The sequence below is a fragment of the Condylura cristata genome, unplaced genomic scaffold (genome assembly GCF_000260355.1).
Source record: "Condylura cristata isolate star-nosed mole 26May11 unplaced genomic scaffold, ConCri1.0 scaffold00035, whole genome shotgun sequence".
Taxonomy (NCBI): Eukaryota; Metazoa; Chordata; class Mammalia; order Eulipotyphla; family Talpidae; genus Condylura; species Condylura cristata.
Genome location: NW_004567136.1, coordinates 3,155,971 through 3,177,160, shown reverse-complemented (window position 1 = coordinate 3,177,160; position 21,190 = coordinate 3,155,971). Strand labels below are relative to the sequence as shown.

Genomic DNA, 21,190 nt, shown 5'->3' with positions numbered 1-21,190 from the left:
CGACTCCAGGAGGGTCAATTGAGCCACAAACATTTTTAGGGCGGTCTGTGCACCTGCAAGACCCTCTGATGAGTCTGTTTGGATGGAAGAGAAGACAGGTGTGGCCTGACCTCAAGAGGGACTGAGCTGGGGAAATAATAATGAAACATGGCAGCTGCTGGAGGGGGCTGTCTCCCGTTTCCTGTACACACTTGGTGCGGCTGCATATCAGGTTGGGGAGTGAGCTAGAAAGGATGTTTCATTTGTCCTCAGTGTAAGATGTCATCGAGCAGACATTCTGAAAGAGTTACTTATGCCTCCTCTGGGTTCTGTTTCTTCCTGCTTAGGCCCAGAAGGGCATGCCCTGTACTGCTCACAGCTGACCTATGTGAAACTCACCCAGTTGGCACTGGCCAAGAGCAGGATGCCAGTGAGGATGGCCCTCCTGGCTGCAGCAGAGACTAAGAGAGGAGCTGTTCCATGAGAGCAGACTGGCAAGGCTGGCACTCATCTCTGTGCCTCCGACCTCTGATGACAATTCCCAGCACGCATGAACCAGACCTCCTAATGGGGGTGCTGGTGATTCAGAGGGTCATAGCTGAGCAGGAATTTGGAGCATGAGACACTGACACACACACATGCCCGATGCCTTTGGGCTTGGGTGCTTTGACGAGCAGGAAGAGCCTATGGTGACACCATCTTGATCTCGTGAACAATTACTAGGCTTGGATGGTACATCCTGAACTTCAGTCTCTCTTTCTCTCCCAGTTCTTCGGGTCCTGTCTGGTCTTCCTGCCTGTTTGGATGGGCATCTGTCCACCAGGGATGGGTGCTTTTGGAATCTGATCAGGAGTCTTTGTTTTGAAATCCCGCCCTCCTCTACTCCACTCCCTCTAGCACACTAGAGTCTGATCACCTTGCTTTAGTGCACTTGGGTGACATGAACCTTTAGAATAGGCAACATGAGTTTTTCCTCTTAACCGTTGAGAGTTCCTGGGCACCCAAGAGTTTTACCCAGTGTCTGTCTTGGTTCTCAGACCAAGCCACCCCCCAAGTAACAGCAGCAGTCACCTCAGGCTCCTGTGCAGAAAATCAGCTATCACCTGACAAAACGATGCGCTCACCCACTGTCTTTGTCCCTTGCTTCCTGGACTCATGGCAGAGTCTCCCAAGCGCTTCTGGCCGTGTCACCCGTTGCCCTCCTCTGTCTGTCCTCGGTGCTTACTCCAGAGCAGCGGCAGTGGGGCCAGACACAGCTGCACCTGTCACCTATGGTCCCCTGCCTGTGTGCCGGGTCACACGCGGTGGTGGTCTGGGGGGCACAAGTTGTTGAGTTTGGCGACTAAAGTCTTGCGTCCACATAGTAAAGGCCAGGAGGCCCATCACCACACAGCCAGATCTCAACCCCAAACCTTTGTTCTTTGGGTGCAGATTATATCCTGGCTGTCCCCCATAAGTGAATTCCATCAGCCCCAGCAGGGAAAGAAGCTGAAGCCTCTTGCTCTCGATGCAACTCTTCAACACACCAGCAACCACAACTCCTAGCTGCCGCAGTTTCTCTCCAGCCCACACAGCCTTTCACTTTTCACTGGCCACGTCTCTGCTTTGATCTTTTACCAGCTGCTTCCCTTTCTACAGATGCTTCCCTAAAATCCATTTCCTCCCGTGAACATTTTCATCGATTCCTGCATGGCAGGATCCACAAAATAGTACAAGAAAGATTGAAAGCCAGGGAAATGCCAGCCCCGGCAGCCATTAAACCCATCCATGCAGAAATGTCTGTGTGTGTGTTTCTGTAGTGCCTCAGGATGGAAGAAAAGCCAGTGCAGCCAGCATAGAAAAAATAAACACAATGATGAAGAACTGGGTTATCTAATCCTCTTTCCATGTCACTCTGCACATCTGAGATGGTTTGCTTCACAGAGAAAGGAACCATCCGGGAGGGAGAAGGTAGTCTTGTCATAAGTTTAAATGAACCCCGTCAGAATTAGAAGGTGTGACAAAACACCTGGGCTGCATGCCTGTGCTTCCAGGCCAGGAGCAGCGTGGAGACAGGAGGGGGGTGGGGCCTGCGGGCCAAAGGGAGAAGAACCATGTTCCTTTGCTCTGGGACAGCTTCATGGGAAATGCTGCTAAGAGTTGGGAAAGGGAGATTTGTTATTTTAAGATTAATTTATTTATGTATACAGAACTGGAGTACAAGCCAGAGGTACAGGAGGTGTGAGAGGATTCCCCAGAGACAGAGTGGGGAGCAGAACAGGCAGATCCACGAAGTACACTGCTGAGGGGAGGAGAAGGTGGGTCAGGAGGGGATAGAGCATGCACACGACCCCTAGTGATAGGAAAGCTCATGTGCTTCCACCATCTTTAGTGCCCACAGGAACCTTCCATCTGCCGAGGCGCGAACGTGGTGAGGGAGCCGAGCACCTTCCGTCTGTCCCCCTGTAGCCTGCTCTCCTGGCCGCCGGTCTCTTCCTCTCCCCCGCTGGCTGCAGCCAATAGGAAGGACAATGGGCAGCCCCAGGAGAAAGGCGAGAGATGGAAATGATCCCATGATCCCACAGCCCCTCCTGGCAAGGCTCACAGGGGCGCCAACCCTCAGTTGGGGTCGCTTCCCACACGCCCCGGGACCACTGTCTTCCCTCCCTCACCCTCTGACTAGTCTTCAGGATTGCTCCACCCTGGCCCAATTTCCTCTAAATCACCCAATTTAAGCAGCTGCCTCTTTCCAGCGAGGACTCTGATGGACCCGCTAGGAAAACGTAATGAGCCAGCCTGGCAGCCTCCAGCACTGTTCGAGGCTTGTGATCTTTATTTTAAAGTAAAACCAGTCGTCCCAGTTGATGTTCAGGTGCTTAGAGACAGAGTTGGAAATGGCAGGGCAGTGTCGCTTTGTTGATAAAGTTTGGAATTTAAGGGCTCCCTGGTGGCACAAGGGGTTAAGTCTCAGCACTAGGAAGCTACCGGCAGCCACTGCAGTAAGAGTTCCACCCCTGGCCAGGGAGTTGGCCCACAAGGTGCATCAGACCTCTCCTGTCTCGCCAGCTGCTCCCCTCAGCAGTGATTTTCCGTAGACACACCTGTTCTCTCCCCACTGGGTCTCTGGTGAATCCTCTCACCTCCCCCGACCCTGCATACCACAGCTCACTCCTGACCTTCTGTGAGTCTAATCTGTATATTTTTAACGGATGATTTAAAAACAGCAGAGGACTGCGTAAAGGATAAAATCTCCTTTTGCATAATGTAAGAAACTTAACAAATTCTAAAATATTTTTTCCAAGGGAGAGTTTATTTATTTATTTTTTTAACATACAGTGTTTCCTTACAAACTGCAGACCTTTTCCCAGGAAAAGTATCTATTCAGATGGTATACAATTTGAATGCTGATTAGTTTCACATGAAAGATGATCCCATTAAGAAAAACCGGATGCAAACAACCTCAGGAGATATGACAGATAAACAGCACAGCCACTCCAAGTGGATGTACACTTGTATCTTTTCCTATAAGCACAGCGAGACGAGTTTTGAAATACACCTGTCCTCCTGAAGGGGGTCTTGGTAAGTTTACCTTCCATTTCCCATGGTTTGCCAGCATTCACCTGAATACAGGTGTGTCAAAGGTCCACTCCAGAGCTCCCCGTGCTGAGCACCTTTGCTTTTACCAAGAGTGATCTTGGGCAGAGATCTACTGATGATGGTGATGAATCAAGTTACCCTTGGTGTTCCAACAACGCACGTCTGTCAGTTCCATCCCATCACGACATGGGCGACAAGCAGGTAGCAGGTGCCAACCATGCAGGACACGATCATCACTGGGAAGCCCCACCTGCAGTATAGAGAGAAATGGTTTGGGGCCTGGAGTCTGGAGTCTGGCCAGGACGGAAACATCCAGACTCACTGCAGTGTAATGTTACTTCAATTTAAAAAATTTCAATATTCTTTGGGAATAAAAGGAAGTCAATACCTTCTCAGATGAAGAAAAACTGAAAAATCAGCAGGTTTTCCCTAGTAGAATGGTTAAAGGATGGTCTTCAAACAGAAAGAAAATTATAAGAGACAGTATCTTGGAGCATCAAGAAGAAAGAACAAAAAGCAGAAGTTAGTTCAATACAATACATTTTCTTTCTCTGCTTGAGTTTTTAAATTGTTTCATGGTGGAGGCAAAAATTATACCACTGATGGAAAAAATGCAGCGGAATATTAAGGCTAATTACAATGTAAACAGAGTTAGAAGGGAGGAGAGTTTCTACCTCCATTTGAACTGATGTAACACAGTCAACTGTGTTAGATTATATAACTGAACTATACTACCTAGAATAGACACCAAACATTTATAAAGAGACGCATTTAAACACCAAAAATACACCAAGATGGAAATCTGGGACATTATCAATGAACTCATAGGGAGGCATGAAAAAGAAACAGAGAAACTCAAAAGAGAAATAATCAACAAAAATAATTAAAATAACAGATATAACCCCTAACTATAAAGAAAAAAGACAGACGAAGAGATAAGACACAGAAAGATTTGAAATGCCAGTTCTAGTATTTTCAATTCCAGCTTCATTCTTTGCTAGTTGAGTTATACTACACCAACAAATAACACAGATATTTTCACATACCATAAAAATTCCGTAACCCATAAAGATGCACACATAAGCGGAAAGTGTACCTTTACAAAGAGAATTCATTTAGGTCAAATCTGGCCACTGCCTGTTTTTGTAAATAAAGTTTTATTGGCATGAAACCACTCACACTCCCTTATCATCTATTGCTGCTCTAGAGCTAGCAAAGCGCAGTAGCATTGAATAATTGATACCCTGTGGTCTACAGGCCTGAAAGGTTTAATATCTGACCATTTACAGAAAACATTTGCCATCCCTGTTATGGCGACCAACACCCAGTCTTGAGAAGGTGAGGGGGCTGCTCTCCACCCAGTTTCCTGTCATCTCCACCCAAACTGCAAGCAAGTCCTGGACCACTTACCTAGGCAGTAAGAAATACAACAGAAGCCACTGTGGGATTCAACTTTGCTGGTACCATGTACTAGCAAAACTAAAGGGACCAGGTGAGATGAATGGTGGTAATGCATTCTCTTTCACCCTATGTTTGCAAAATCTTATTTTAAATATAATCAACATAGAAATTTACATTCCTTTTTATGTTAAAGGCTCAAAGCCTATGGTGGATTTTCCATTAACAGCACACTCCTGTGGGGCCTGCCATATCTCAAGATTCAAGAGCCACAGTGGCTGGGAGCTGTTATAAGATCTACTGTAGGAGACCTCCACTGGCAGCTGACAGCATCTGCAAAGCAGGATTAGAGCAGGCAGGTGGCCCTGCTGAGCCTTCCCAGGGGAGCCTCTGGATGGAAGCTTTGTAGCGAGAACCAGTTGAGACTGGACAGTAGGGGCCACCATCATCGGAAATCATCTCCCCAGGTGAGGAAGCTCACCAGGGGGACCTTTTCCTTAGACATTTTGGAAGTAGTGAATGAGTGCATGGAAGCACACGTGCATGCACACACACAGGTCCTCAAACGTTCAGGTTAGTATAGAGTCAAGGGATCAAGGATGCTGCCAGCTTTTTCTGGTGCAGAGACCAAGGCTGGCATGCTGCTTCTCGGGGCAGGACCTCGCTGCTTTTTCCTGTGGGTGTGCAGCAAGCTTGGAGGTGTGTGTTGCAAAGTTTCACTCACTGCCCAGGAGGCTGCTGGAAGCTTTATGTGAAGAGAGGCCAGTCATGACATTCTGTCCCTGACAGCAGGGCTGCAAATACACAACATTTATGTGCCGTGTTAACTGGGAGCTGGTCCATTTCCCAGCAGATCCATTTGTCCTTCTCCCCAAGCCTCTCAGAAAAGCAATACCCCCAGCAAAAGGCTTAGGAGAAGCAGATTTGCTCAATATCCAGCTTCGCATTATGCTTTCATCTCCCTCTGGGATTATTTTCACTCCGCTCTGGTTCCAAACATCACATTCTGTTACAGAAGACAAAATCACTTGAATGTCAAAGCGCAAATCAAGATGCAAGATGGCAGATGGTTGCCCAGACAAAGGTGGCATTAGAAGCATTCAGCTTGAGGTTAAAAGCCAGTCTGTGAGGGTGCACGGCACTCCCAGAATCTGGCTCCCCAAGTGCTGGGAAGTGGGCTACCCCGACCCTGCCTCACACTCTTCCAGGAGATGCACCGCTAGATACCTGCTTTTCCAAAAGAAACGTTTGCTAATGGAGCCTCCTGCTGAATCCATTCATCCTGTTTGTTTTTCCTTCCACTAGGAGCTTATCTGGGCCTACATGATGGTTGCTCATGAAAAAGCCATTTTGCTGCTACCTGTCCACAAAGACAATGCAGGTTTCCAGGTAGAATACTTTCTGCTTCTAGGCCCTGGGAGGTGCACACACTTGCCCCACTTCCCAAAGAACATGCACCCCTAAAAGCTTCTGTCCCCCACCCACCCTAATACACATAAATGGAATCTTTATTTTTGCTACTATATTCTCTTTTCAAGTATCTAAGTTAATTTTTGCTCTCTTTCTTGATTGATGCAAAAGCTTTATCTGTAATATCAATAATGTTAAACCCCGCCCCCCCAAAAAAAATTCACCTCTTGGTTTGCCAATTTTATCGTTTTTACTCTCCTAGTTCAGTAAGTTTTTGGCTCTGTGTTGTCTGGTTCTTTCCTGCATTATTTTGTTCATCTAATATTTTCCCCCAATTTAAAAACAACTAAAATAAAAGGACTTTAGGCTAGGAGTTACCCTCAAATTTGGCAACAAGAGCTGTCTTTGAAGTTCCTGTGTTACTCTCTTCTCTGGAGCTGAGTAAACTGTTGGGAAACCCTGAGGGGTTAGGCAGAGTAAAGACAGACCAAATTGAGTTGGCTACATACAAACAGCAACCACCCAGAATCTAATCTCCCTGTCAGGTAATTTCTTCCTGCAAAGAAATTAAAAATAAAGTGCATAAAGCAGCAATTAAAAGTCTAGTGCTTTGTAAATGCTCTTGAAATGGGATGCTTTCTCGTTGTTTTTGTTACCAGTAATACCACTGCAAATTTTATTAATACAACTACTATTACTCCTACTCTTACTATTACTTTATTTTTTTCTAAAATGAATCATTTTTCTTATTATTTTCAATTTGCAAATAATAATTGTGGCCAGAGCCTATAGTTATAAAATCATTGAGATTACTTTCATGGCTTCCTTATATGATGAATTTCTGGAATTGTTTTGTACACTCTTGAAAAAAACCATATCCTCCACAGAAAATGAAGACTATTTATCTTATGACTCCATTCTCAGAAATGAATGGTGTCATGTAAAAGTCTTCCATTACCAACAAAGTTTATGTTAATTTCTCCTTTCATTCCTGATTGGTTTTCTTTATGCATTTGATGTTATATTTCAACAATTAAAAACAATTATACTGTCTCTATCCCAGTGACTTTTTTTAATATGACTTCTATATTACATATGTTGTGTTTCTATCTTTTTTATCTTTTGAATTAGCTAAATTTATTTTTATTTTTAACCATTCTTTACTACTCTGATCTGTCTTTAAAGTAAAATCCAGTTAGAAATGGATTTATAATCCTATTATTGATTCTTGCCTCTCTACAGCTCCATTTGGCTTTCCTTACATAATCTTGACTTATGCTTTGCATTTTTAGATTTTTCCTGTTTTCTCTTATTTACTAATACTCTTAAATCTATGTACCTCAATTATGAATGATAAATAAATGAACCCATACCCTCTGGCTCTCCTATACAAGACAAGAGTCCTATACAGGGACTCTCAATTTCGCCATTATCCCTCAAAACATTTTGTGGTCTTCATTAATTCAAGATGACATTGGAGATCTGGGTTACTTTTGTGAAATTCATGTTAATTGCAATATATGTCTTCTGTTTAGGTACATTCTGGCTATCTCATTTTGACTGAATAGCCTGTTTACAACATTAAGAATCTTATTTCGATAAGTATGTTTTTAATCGATCGTAGTGTTTGTGATAAACCATTTTCTCACCACAAAGGCCAAAGCTTAAGTGCTTCATTCTAGAAAACATATTGAACTAATCACTGTCAGGAAATGATAGTGGTGGTGTTTTTTTCTGAATCCTTACTGGATATACTGTGGAGGAGGAGGAGGGCAACCTGTCAGTTACAATAACAGCAGATGGCATCTGTGAGTGGTAACTGGCAAGCGGCAGGTCTACACGCATTAGCTCTGTTAATCCTCATAAGCGCCTGTGAGATTAATAATATTCTCCACTTTCAAAGATAACATAACTAAGACGAAGATTGGTCACCCAGGTCCCATAGCTGGTTAGGAACAAAAGCATTGAAGGTTCTGAAATGTTAGTAGATGGATAGAATGGGATCATACTGGAAATTAGAAATCTAGAGTCATAGTCACATCCTATCAAAACTCTGTCATCTATTTGTATGTATAAGGTTCTTAGATTCTTGTAGAAATGTTATCTTTATCTTTATTATTAAAAATACTGACAAGCTGTGTCATAACATGAAGATCATTCAATTCATTCTATCTGGGACATAGTGAGCACATTTGGATGGATATTCCAAATTCAGTTCTTGTGGTGCTATTTTTTTAATACTCAAGTCGTTTTCTTCAGTAATATTTGTTTCATTGCTTCTGTTTATTTCCTTTTTTATTTGTATCATCTTTTTCCTGAGCAAAGCTCACCCAGATAGACAGGCTGGTGAACTCTCACTGGGCCTCTGAAATTTGCTCAAGCCTGGGTCCATCTCCAGAAAAAACAGGCAAGTCTCCTTCCACGGCTGGCCAGTGCCCCACCATGCCCACAGACACAGAGGGAAAGTGCCACCGTGCAAGGAGGGTCCCTGCTGCATCGCACCCTGTCACTGCCACCTCCAGGGCCACCCCAGTAGCTGTCACCACAGGCCTCACCAGGCCTGAATGTCAACACACAACACCTCTGGCCTCCAGGTCGGAAGCTCATTCACAGCAGGAAGCTCCAGGGTTTTTTTATCCAGCGTCCACTTCTCTGGCCTTGAGTCTCAGGCACTGAAATGCATCTGGGCCAGTTATGTTTCTCAGCTATCACAGAGCATTAGAACTCTCCACAGAAACAGAACCAGTGGAGAAAATAAGTGTGTATGTGTGTGCACGTGTGTGTATTCAAGTGCACTTGTTCCCAAAGTGGTCCCTCAGAGTGTGCCACCCAGGAGACCCCTGCTCCCCACCATGCTACCCTTTTCACTCGCCCAAAAGCCTCGGTCTCTGTGACCCGTGTGTGGTGCCCGGTCTCCCTTCCACATGCCTGATGGGCCAACGATGCCATTGGCACCATGTGGGCACAGCAGGTCCTGTGCCAACACAGCCCTCTTCAAGGGGTCACCTTGATGCTGACTGTACTAAGTTCTGCGTTCATGGGACGTTCCAGGGGAACAGGGAGAGTCCTTAACACCTTGGGAGCATTTGCACACGGTGAATGCACAGAAAAGCCAGAGCAACCACACCGTGGGGGTTCCTTAGGATGGGGAGAGTGGACAGCTAGGGGACTCCTCTCGCTTCTCTGTTGTCTGCCTCTGTTACTTTTCATGCATTGCTTGTGTGACCACGAACAAGCAGTGACAATTAGTTAGCTAAAAATATGTAAGTTAAGAGCAAAAAGAGAAAAGCAAACTTTGGAGTTTACAGTTTCATTATCTAACAGAAACGCCACGTTTTCCATAGGCACTCATTGTCTGCACATCTTACTTCAGTGAAACAAAGGAAGCAATATTTTTTACATGGGAGCATCCTGGCGCATAGCCACGCTGGAAGCCCTGGCCGTGTTGCCTTGGTGAGCCCATAAGCCATGACCTTGCCTGGGATGCTCACCCTGGAAGTACCTAGAGGCACATCACTGCACCACCAGATCCCACCAACAGGGGGTGCCCTGGGAACCACATGCCTCAGGTGCCTTCCCTCCCCACCTCCCTCTGTTCTAGAGGTTAACTAGACCTGATGGAAACACACAGGGTCCTAGTTCCCTCTTCTCAGAGTGGAAGGGTCCAGAGCAATCAATGCAGAGAGCACTCTGTAACAAGGACATCATGGGCCATGTTTCACATTATTTTGAGGGCTACTGACATGGCTTCTGTTTAGCTGATCCCAGGGAAGGAGGAAAGCTTTAAGTACAATTCATCATTACTAAATCTGTCCAAGTTTTGAAATTCAGATTTCCTTTTTTTTTTTTTTAATTCAGGCATAACATGATTACAGTGGCTGGGGATACATAATCATCAGTTAACTTTAGCTTTCAGCATCAACACTTTTGATGACTCTGAAACCATGAAAGTCCACTGAGCATTTGAGAATCCTTGTGGCTTTCATTTCCAGCCCTACAGTACCAGGTGCTAACGCACTGTCTAGCAGTAAACATTTCTAAACCAATACATTTGCCAGGAGAAGGCAGCCATGGGAATGGAGGATAGACTTGAGTAGGATGCTCAGAGGCGCAAGGTGGCCTGATGAGAGATTTGATATTGTCATTCACTATGTAACCCTCACCTATAATACCTTCACACAGGAGAGTCCTCGCATATCTGTTTAGAAATGTAAGGTTCTGGGCCCTCCCTGGTGGCGCAACGGGTTAAAGCACAGCACTATGATGCTAGACGCAGCCACCTCACGAGTTCGATCCCCGGCCAGGGAGGTGACCCACATGGCGCGGCAGACCTCTCCTGACCCGCCCACTGCTTCCCTCAGCAGTGTACTTCATCAACCTGCCTATTCTGCTCTGGTGAATCCTCTCCCTGCCCCTGCTCTGGGGCCTGTACCCCAGTTCTGTATGCATAAATACATAAATCTTTTAAAAAAAAAAGTAAAGTAAAGTAACATTCTGCTTATATTGTTTTTAAAGTGTAGGATGTAATCACATCAGAAGGCATAGTGTGGGGGAGAGAAGAAAACCTTCTGGACATTTTCCAGACTCTTTTCAGAACCACTTCTCATACTTAGATGATGAAGCTGAATGCATTAATTAAATAAAACAAAGTATTAGATTATAAGACCAAATTAGTGATTATCAAAAGGGAAGGGGGAAGGAAAGTGGGTACATCTTATGAAAGAGGTCATTTGTATGATGGACAGAATTGGACTTCTAATGGTTAACTTATATCATGTGGAAAGGCACTGGATTATAATGATGCACACAGAAAGTATATGTGACAGTACACAAATTTTTTGTATGTAATAAAAAAATTAAAGAAGAGAATCCAGATCCAGTCAGAAAACACTGTTCCATCTGCAGAGGTGATTCCCCTCAGAGGCTGTGGCCCACGATGCTCCCTGGGGCTGGTGGTGCTCAGATGAGTTACTTTCCCCCCAGGAGAGTAAGCCAGGACCATACCCGTATTCTGTTTCTGGCACAACCCAGGTTCTGACGGAGCAACCTCTACGAGAAGAATTGTGAGAAAATGCGGTATCCTGACCGTCCTGGGTAGGAGGTTCTGTGACAAAACACCGCACTCCACAATGGAAGAAAATGTGGAGCATGTCCGGTAGAATATCATCCGGGGTATTTTCTAATGCAACCTGAGAAGCAACCTGTCACAAATTTCATTATCAGCAACACACTAGAACTTTTGTATTTCATTGGCAAAAACTGAAAACCACAGCAAAACGATCCCATAAAAGCTGACATTTCTAAGAATAGTCAATTCTTTCCACATCTGTTACTTGTTTTGCTGGGGAGTCAGCACTTCCACTTAACACACAAAGAAACCTCCCAACAAGTTGATGAGCAGATGCTGCACTGTCGCCTTCCCGGGGTCACGACTCAGGGGTCGGGGGTGCAACAGATGATGCTTGCTGTCCTCCGGCACCTAACTCAGCTCTCCTCCTCCAGTGCCACGTTCTCATTCCTTTCTCTCCTTGAAGTGGGGTTGGGTGCCCCATCTAGAAGGGCTTTGATTTATTTGCTCATCTGATAACATGCATTGAACGTTTACTATCCCCACAGGGACTCAAAGGAAAATAAGACAATTCTTATTTTCAGTGGCTCATAAATTTGTGGAGGAAACGGGCCCCCAAACAGCCACTCTCACACTTTGTGATATGTGTGATTATTCTTAACTGGCTCTGACTAAGCCTTTTGTTCTTTAACTCATTTATCAACTTTTATTAAGCTGGGCTCTGGGGTTAGGTCTATGGGATTCTGGGAAAATGCACAAGGTATCCTAAGTAGTGTGAACACAAAGAATGAGATCCTGGGCGGACCGGTCAAGCTGCAGACCCTGATGTGGACATCTCTGGCTATTGTAGTAAGAGACATCATCTCCAAGGGCTGGGGACTGTTACCAGCCATGGAGAACATTCCAGGTGAGAAGTTGAGACCCAAGTCATGAAAACACACGTGAAGGTGAATGGCTGGAACATTAGAGAGAAAGAGAGAATGTTTAGTTTAGTTTGGGGAATTCGCTTCCCCACACTGTACACATTGATTCTGCAGGTGTATCCAAGTGACCTCCATCCTGATGAGTCAAATCCCACACAGGGCTCCCAGCCAGAAGAAAGCTAGAAAGCATGCATAGCCAAATGTTGTAACAAAAAGTCCAAAGAGCAAATTAAAACCCACTTCCCATGTACCCATCACAGAGCTGAGATTTGGGCACAACTAACCAATCTGGGAAAGGCAGGGGTCCGTGTGGACAAATGGATGAGCAGGAGCTCAGCTGGGCAAACACAAGCCAGACGCCACTAAAAAGAACGTAGCCAACGTCTGTTAACAAATTGGCAAAAGCTGAATACGAACTAGCAAGAGACCACAGAGAGCCCGGGGCTTCATATAACGGGAACTGCAGTCATGGGCAGCTGCTGTGCCATGAGCTTTCCTGTGAGCTCATGGAATAGGCAGGTCCTGAGAGAGCCCCCCTGACAGTGCAGGCCTGGCATGGGGGACTTCCAGCACGTACTGCTGAGAGGTTAGCAGCAGGCTCAGTCTTTCTCCAACATCTCCTTATGGACCAACATCTAAGACTGCTGGCAGCAAGGAACAGACACAACACTGTAGGGCACTGATGAAAATCCACTGTAGCCAGGAGAAAGGAAGTGGCATATGACCATCAGCCCAGGAGGTGAGGCAAGAATCGAGACAAGACTGAGAAGCACAGACTGCAGGGGCAGAGTCTAAAAGCCAGGGCGGAAACCCAAGGGCATGGCACTTGCTGAGACAGAGCTTAACTCCAATAGCAAAGACGCCCCACGTGCCCACCAGGTATGGAGAGAAGCTCTCTCGGAGACTCAGTGAAATGGGGACCCCTAAAGACAAGAATGGAAAACCTTTCGGGAAATTAGTGTCCACCACAAAAACAGGGGAACACTAGGAGCACTTGATTATGATACAATGAGGGTAATTATAGCAACGAGTCCCAAATTAAATCAACTCCTAGCTAGGGAGGGTCAAGTCCTCCCCCCGCCCCCCCCCAAAAGCCCCTGAGCATAAAAGGTGCATTCACTCGCAGACACAGTAGAGGTTTTCCTTCATTTCTAGCATCTACTTTTTCATGAAGATCTTGAGACATGAATAAACTAGGGGTGGGGGGTCGGGAGGAAACCAACACATCCTTAAAAGATAATACAATCAAGGAAACCAGACGCAGGGAAGACACCCTCCAATGAGGAGCTTTAAATGACTAAGATCAACCTGTTAAAAGCCTAATGGAACATGTGGGCAACACACAAAATCAGATGGGTAATTGAGCAGAGAGATGGAAATTATGAGTGAGAATCGAATGAAAACACAAGAAATGAACATATCAGCAGAGATTAAAATACTCGACAGCTCACCCTTAGACTTGAAAAAAATCTGGCAAAGTAATTAGTAAACTTGATAAATCGATGAAAATCATCCATATTGAAACATAAAGGGAAAAAAGAAGAGGAAAAGTAAGTGTCCCATGAATTATGGGCAATATCGTAACATCTAATGTGTATGCAACTAAACCCCAGAAGAACTAAAAGAGAAGAATTTTTTTCTGAGGTAGAGAAAATAATAGCCAGGATCTTCCAAAGGGAGGGTGCCCACCACAGGGGACTCCCTCAGCACCCCAAGGTAGAAGCCCTCACACATTCACACGCTCACGCACGTCTCTGTCCATTACAGAGCCAAGGAGCCCAGGCTTGCGAAACAAGAAGCATCACACACCATCCACCTGTCTGGTGATTCATGGGAAATGTTCAGAGAAAACATTCTTCTGTCAACTAACATGTAGCGTGTGCACCATGACATGTCAAAGACCACAGAGAAGCCTCATACTTGTTGAACTTGCCCGACTTTGCTTTCCCTATTTCAACCTTCAACTGCAGTGGAAAGCTAATGGATTTTATAGCTTCAAAACGATGTGTGGATAATGGATGGAACGCCTCAGCTCCCTGAGTGACCTGCCTACCACCCAGGCTCATCTCTCCTGCAAGCTACATATCCCCACAACAGCCATCCCTTCCTCCCGCTAGGGCTGCTGGAAACTTCTTTGTGGTTCCCCTGAACATGCACTCACCACAACCATGCCAGGAGTTTTGGTTTTGCAATCCTCTGCACCCCCAGAGATCCTGAGCACCCCTCTATGGCACACGGGCTGCAGTCATGGACCCGACATGTCTCTTTCCCTCAGAGTATGTATGAGCTTCTGAGCATCCAGGAAAGGCCTGACTTAGCCAACACCTCAGTGGAACCTGGGGAAGGGGTGGTCCCTGAACCACGTGGTTCAGAATTGATCAAAGACTGTAGGCAGGAGAGGATGGTACCATGGGGTGTCCTGGGTGACCCCATGACCATGGCCAAGGTCCCAGCTGGACATGTGGCCATGTGACCCAGAGTCCAGCACAACTCTCAGAGGAGTGTCAGAGCACTCGACTGTCGTGGTGTCTGTAGGTCAGTCAGCTCCCCGGGCAATTGACAAAGCTGGAAATTTATTGCTATCATCACTGACAATGCTGATTTATCTTGTTCATCCAACCAGTTCTGAATGAAGCAGAACCACAATGGGACACACACACACAGACTAATTCAGTCACAGATCAACAGAATCTGCACCTCAGAACTGGCACCTTATACCACAGGGTGTTTTTTCCAACTGGACCAGGGATTTATTGCATGTGCAGCTTAGCTAGGTTTTGAAAAATACAGAGTTGATGGCAAATTAGTTATGTCAGATCTTAGGCATGCTTGGCAAACAATTGCTAAATGTGACTTTGATAACGGTCTCTATACCCTTCAGGGATGTTTACAATGTCCACCTAGCAAAAGCTCATGTTGAAAACAGTCTTCCATCATCAAAGAAATAGTAGTAATACTTTCAGATAAATCTTAGCAGGACATTTTTTTCTGTCAAGCTGTTCAGGATTTGAATTTAAAAAGAAAATAGTGATCCTTCTTCAGTTATTGCATTTACCATTGAAGTAACTTTTGAGATTGGAGATTACTGTAGCTTTGTTTTAATTCTTCTGTGCAGAAAGTCATAGAATTGGAGAGCAGGAAATTGCAACCACACTTGATCCAGCCTCTAATCTCCACAAGCTCCTTCACGCACTCATTCATTCATTTGCTCACCAACTGGTCTGTTTCACGGGTTATTTTAACCCAACAGCGCCCAGAAGCTGGGAAAGAAACTCCAGACAAGGAGACTGAAGGCCAAGATGGCGGTGAAGTCAGCAGACTTCTGGGCCTCCACCACGGAAACACTCTCGCAGGCCAGCTGGCCTCTCAGCTCTCACACGCCTTGTGCCTGCAATCTCAGAACCACATATCTCGTCCCCAGCAACTGTAGCAGCCCAGCTACCAGACACCTGAACTCAGCAGGAGCTCCACCTCCATGAAAGAAAAGTCCTGACCTCTTCCAAACAGAACAGATAGGAGTGTCACTCCACCACAGCAACCCCGAGTTGAGAAAGGTCAGAACAGAAAGCAAAAGAGCTGTCAGTTTCTGAATCATCCTATAGAATGCCCATGGCCACCCCAGAAGGGCTGCTCAGTGCAGGGAGCTGGTTCTCCTCACAGTGTTTTCTGGGTGCAGAGCTGTTGCTGCTGGGAAAGAGCCTTACAGACTTTGGGGTGGGGGTAGGGATGTGCCCTTCCCTAGTTCCTGATATTCTCTGTAGCGCTCAGGAAACAGGTCACATCTGCATCCCCCGCCCTGAGGAAACCCCTCTTGACTCCCCCCACCCCACTTCACACAGAGCCCCACACACGGTAAGTTATGCAACACGCTATGCAGAGAGAAGGGTCTGGCAGGGTCAGGACACCAGGGCCAAGTGCCACTGTCCCCCACTTTGCACACCCTGCTCTGACATCACCTCTCGTGAGGCTTCTTGGGGCTGGGGGTGGTTGAGGAAGGCAGAGATAAAGAGAAAGACAGAGCGCGAGAGAGCAGTACCAGCCGGGCCCTTGTTCAATTAAATACACATTTCTTGTGCGCACTGCTATGCACCAAGTATGTATTGTCACCTATCCTGTTCGGCCAGTGTCACTATTGCAAGAGCTGGCCAGGACAATCCTCTGAGCACTACAGAGTAGAAGGAACATCCAGCTGCAAAGGCAGCAGAAAGCCTTCCCACAGACTCCCCAAATACAGAAAAGCGCAGGCGTCTCCTGAGAGCCAAATGCTGGGGGGAGCCCTGAGCGGTGTGCTGACTGTTCGCTATGAAGCCAGGTTTTCCAGCTGAGCTGGCAGCGCGGAGGGGAGTGCAGCAGAGGCCTGAGCATGCTGGAGGCCCAGTCCCACCCACACACACCTTTGATGCCCGTTTGCTTCACCGGCTCAATGGCCGGAGCAGCTCCATAAGGCTCTCAGAAGCGGCCAGACCTGCGCTGAGTCAGAGGAGGTGCATCAGGTGGACCTGGGGGTTCAGCAGAAGCGGAGAGGCGGGGGGAGGAGAGGACTCTAGGGGTTTTCTAGAGAAAATCCTCCTCAGAGAAGAAAGGTCTTTCCTTCTTAAGTCAGATCTTCAAAGAGCCTGCTTCTCGCAGAGGAAGAAAAGCTGCCTGGCCCAAGTTCAAAGAATTTGTGAGCCTGCAGATACGGCAGCCCCAGGCAGCCCCAGGCACCATGTCACCTTGCAGGTGTGACCAGCGCCCTCCTGAGGCCCAAGGTGACCCACAGACCCCGTTGATGTGGCTCCCACCTGGGCACACCTGCCCCACTCCCCCTTTACCACCTTAAGTCCCTATCAGCGCTTACCTGTCTGTTATCTTTAATCTGAAGATATAGAATTGACTTCTTTTGATTTTTTTTAAGATTTATTTATTTCTGCATACAGAATTGGGGTACAGAGGTGCAGGGGTGGTGAAAGGATTCACCAGAGACAGAGTGGGGAGCATAACAGGCAGAGTGACGAAGTACACTGCTGAGGGGAGCAGCGGGCAGGACAGGAGAGGCCTGCTGCACCATGTGGTCACCTCTGGGATCAAACTTGCACTGAAGCGACTACAGCCAGCTTGCAGTGCTGCGTCCTTACCTGCAGCACCACCGGGGAGGGCCCAGAGCCGACCTATTTCTATTGGCTGACAGAGCATCAGAACTAAGTTCTTCCTGTGAAGATAATCCACTTCGAGACAGCTGCGCACCTGGCTGCCCAGCTTCCCAGCACAGCCCGCTGCTCAGACGCCATGCCTGTGTCCACGCAGCCGAGCAGGAGAACTACCATACTCCTCTGAATTCACGTCATCTTGTCCCACAAGCAACCACACACATGAAGTGTCGTGGGTGCTGGCTGACATGTCCGTCAGCCCTGGGAACCCCCACGGCTCAGCCTCTGCTGGCCTGAGCGGCACAAGCTCGGGTGCTCCGGGCGCTGCTTGGGCCCCCAGAGCCCCCACAGCACACAGCCTGACAGCCAGGTCCCCAACACAGGAGCCGCAGAAGCACGGTGGTCACACCGCCTTGGTGACAGAGGGAGTCCACGGGACGCCTGATGAGCCGCATCCTTCCTGCTGCAGGTGCGTCCGCATCGGCCTTTTGGCAGGGTAAGGAAGTGCTTCCGCCACCTTGGCACCTTGGCACTGGCTGGAGGATGAGGCCGCCCGGGCCACAGTCCAAGTCCAAGCCCAGACAAGGTGTTAGTGGTGAGGCATCCCGGAGGGGGGCTTCCCCTCGGCCCCCACTGCCCTGGCTGCTGGCCACCCTGAGCTGTCCTCCGGAAGGTCACCCCACCGTCCCCTGGAGGGTCCCCGCTGTGGGAGACAGCGCATGTGGCTGCGGGGTCACAGCAGCTGGGGCAGGGGCCCCTGGTCGCTGCCATGTCTGGCCTAGCATCTTGTTGAACTCAACATACAGAGAAGAGCTAAGTCTAGAGAATTAAAAATAGATTTTAATAGAATTCTTTATGTAACCGTGCATCATCACAGATGCCCTGTGTGCATCGTTCTAAATCAGCATCTGCAAAGTTCACCACAAAGAGTGCAATTCTGTCTTTCACCTACAACCACCCCTTTTCCCCAGTCGACGGAGCCTCTTTGCCATACTCCGACGGCCATGAGAGCATTCTGAAAGCATGGGAACGGTCAGGCGGACGGTACAGCCTAAAGGCAGGGCGCCGGGTGTCCACTCCAGCCAGGGAGGCAGTGAGAGCACGCGGGCAAGCCTGGTCCAGAGCCAGGAGCAAAGCCATCACTGACCCAACATGTCTTTTACGTTTGAAACATGAAGGTAGATAGCACTGTGCTCTGCAATGATAAAGATATTTTTATAAATGGCTTTATCTATCAAGATTTTCAGAGAAAATATTCTCCTCACATAGTCAGCATGAGTGAATAGTAATGGCATAAATCCTCCCACTGTGGCTGATTTCAAGTTTGCAATGAACATCACTGGCCACAGACTGCAAGTCGCATGAAGCAGTACCGCAGGCGATCCCTGTCATACAAAGACGAGACATGGAGATGACCCTCGGGCAAAGATAACAGCAAAATGCAGTGAAATTATCAGGAAGGGCTCGGGTTCTCTGGACCATGGGCGGCTCACAGGACCTGGTCTATGGCGCTCTCTGGCTTGAGAATAGGCCAATTGCCAATATTCGCTAGAACTCCAAGTCCTGGCCCTCCCTGGTGGCACAACGGGTTAGGGTGCAGCCCTGCAAGCTGGTCGCAGCCACTTCAATGTGAGTTCAATCCCCAGCCCCAGAGGTGACCCACATGGCCCAGCAGACCTCTCCTGTCTCGCCCGCTGCTCCCCTCAGCAGTGTATTTTAGTACCTCTGCCTATTCTGCTCCCCACTCTGTCTCTGGTGAAGCCTCTCACCGCCCCTGCATTTCTGGCCTATACCCCAGTTCTGTATGCATAAATAAATAAGTCTTAAAAAAAAAAAAGAAACTCAAGTCCTGAACACCCATGCTAGTTACTGTCCATTAAGACATGTGCTTCCAAAACATCTCTGGGAAGCTCCACAGCGTTGTGCAAAGAGCTGGCCTTGGGGCAGAGAGAGCTCTGAGACCCCAGCCCTGCCTCCAGCAGGGTGTGTGTCCCTCCCCCGTGAGCATGGCCCCTCCTGACAATGGGCCGAGCCTGGGGGACCCGTGGGAAGAGCACAAGCCAGCACACAGGAGAGAGCCAGGTGGGGCAGTTCCTCAGCGTGAGTCCATTTCCCCTCGATTTGTAATAGGGCTGAAAAAGCAGAGTCATGTCAGAGCATCATCTGTTACCATCGAGATCACTTCTCTTTTCAGCTCTTCTTAATGTTCCCTGGTCCTTCCCGAGAAGCAGCAGGAAAGACTATATGGGGCGAGGCTGTGGCTCGTGTTTCCGCTTCTGCTCCTGTCTGTCCCGTCCAAGTGCAAGTCTCAGGGCCACAGAGCGGGATCCACTGTCCCCACTGACCATGGCCTGGGGCCTGGATGGAAAAGCTAGTCCCCTCTGGGTATTTTTGTCCAGAGGAAAGAAGAAACAAAGGGAATGATCCACATCATGTTCAATAATCATTCTTATGTTATTATTTCTCTTGAGTCACTCAGCAAATACTGACAGAGAGCAAGCCAGTGCCAAAGTGTGCCTCTTCTGTCTCCCTCTCATCTCTTCAGTCTCCTGATGTCAACAGTCTGGATCCACAGGACCAGCTCTGAAAGTGGAACTTCAGACATAAGTCTGTTCAGGTGGGTCAACAGGAATTCAGTCTTATTGGCTATCGGAACCCTCAAGGGTCCCCTGAAGTCACCCCAACTTCTAGCTAGTCACCCAGATTCTCCACGTGCACAATTCCTGCAGCTCAGGAATCCCAACACTCCAGACACAGAGGAAAAAACTTATAATTGACCTTGACTTTAGCAGAAGGAAAAGCAAGGCTGTGAGATCGTCCATCTCTGCTCAAGCCCCTGGGTGGGACACATCAGAAACCCAAGCAGGAAAGAGAAATCACTCATATTGTTGAATATCGTCAGCCTTCGGAAGGAGTGTGATACCAATAACCTGGGTGGTGACCCTTTAGTTTAATTTCTAGAATGAAACTAAACAGTACAAGTTTCATTTCCTATGTTTAGTCTGTGGAATAAGATTAATCTGCTGAAGGGAAAAAAATGTTTTTCAGAAGAAGAGGAAACTAACATTCCTTTGGGAATAACGAGGAGCAGTCAGAACACACAGGAGCCCAGAGAAGTGGCCCAAACACCCCTTCAGGGGCCGGAAGCAGTCAATCTGACCCGCTTGGCTCCTCCCAGACCTGGCTTGGGGCCGGGGGTCTGTCTGCAGACCACCATGGCAGGTGCCTGGATGAGGAGGTGTGTGCACCTGGGGGTGCAGGCATTGGGGGTGCACTGCCATGACCAGGCATGCATGACAAAGCAGAATGATGGCATTTGCAGATCAGGTTGAGGAGGAAAAAACAGAAGTCTTTTGAGGCAGGAGGTGAAGCCAGAGAGGAAGACCTGGGAGAAGGTGACAATGCCCAACACTGTCCTCTGGGTTCATGGCAGGCTGACACTCGGGGCTCTGGTTAGCTCAGTTCTGATGCCAAGACCCGTGTGAAACAATGGACACATAGTTTTTGGAGATGTTCTCCCCACAAAGGTACAACAAAGCTTGACAGTAGCGGGGGATAAAGCTTTTAAAAAATGTAATAGGACTTTGTTGTCGGTTTTATTTAGAGTTGTCTATGTAACAATGAATTTTAAAAAGGAAGAAAAAAAAACAGCTCACATTGCAGGAGATCAAGACCCAAAGTAAAGAACTCTGAAGACGGAACTGTCC

General features: G+C 47.4%; 1 protein-coding gene across 1 annotated transcript in view; it reads right to left on the bottom strand.

Moving 5' to 3' along the window:
- Positions 1-3,286: 3,286 nt before the first annotated feature.
- The window catches only part of OCA2 (oculocutaneous albinism II), a 133,579-nt gene continuing 115,675 nt past the window's right edge, over positions 3,287-21,190 (bottom strand). The window contains exon 23 of the mRNA XM_004692949.2: positions 3,287-3,805. Coding sequence (XP_004693006.2) covers positions 3,721-3,805 — 85 coding nt within the window. The 3' untranslated portion in view covers positions 3,287-3,720. The remainder of the gene's footprint in view (positions 3,806-21,190) is intronic.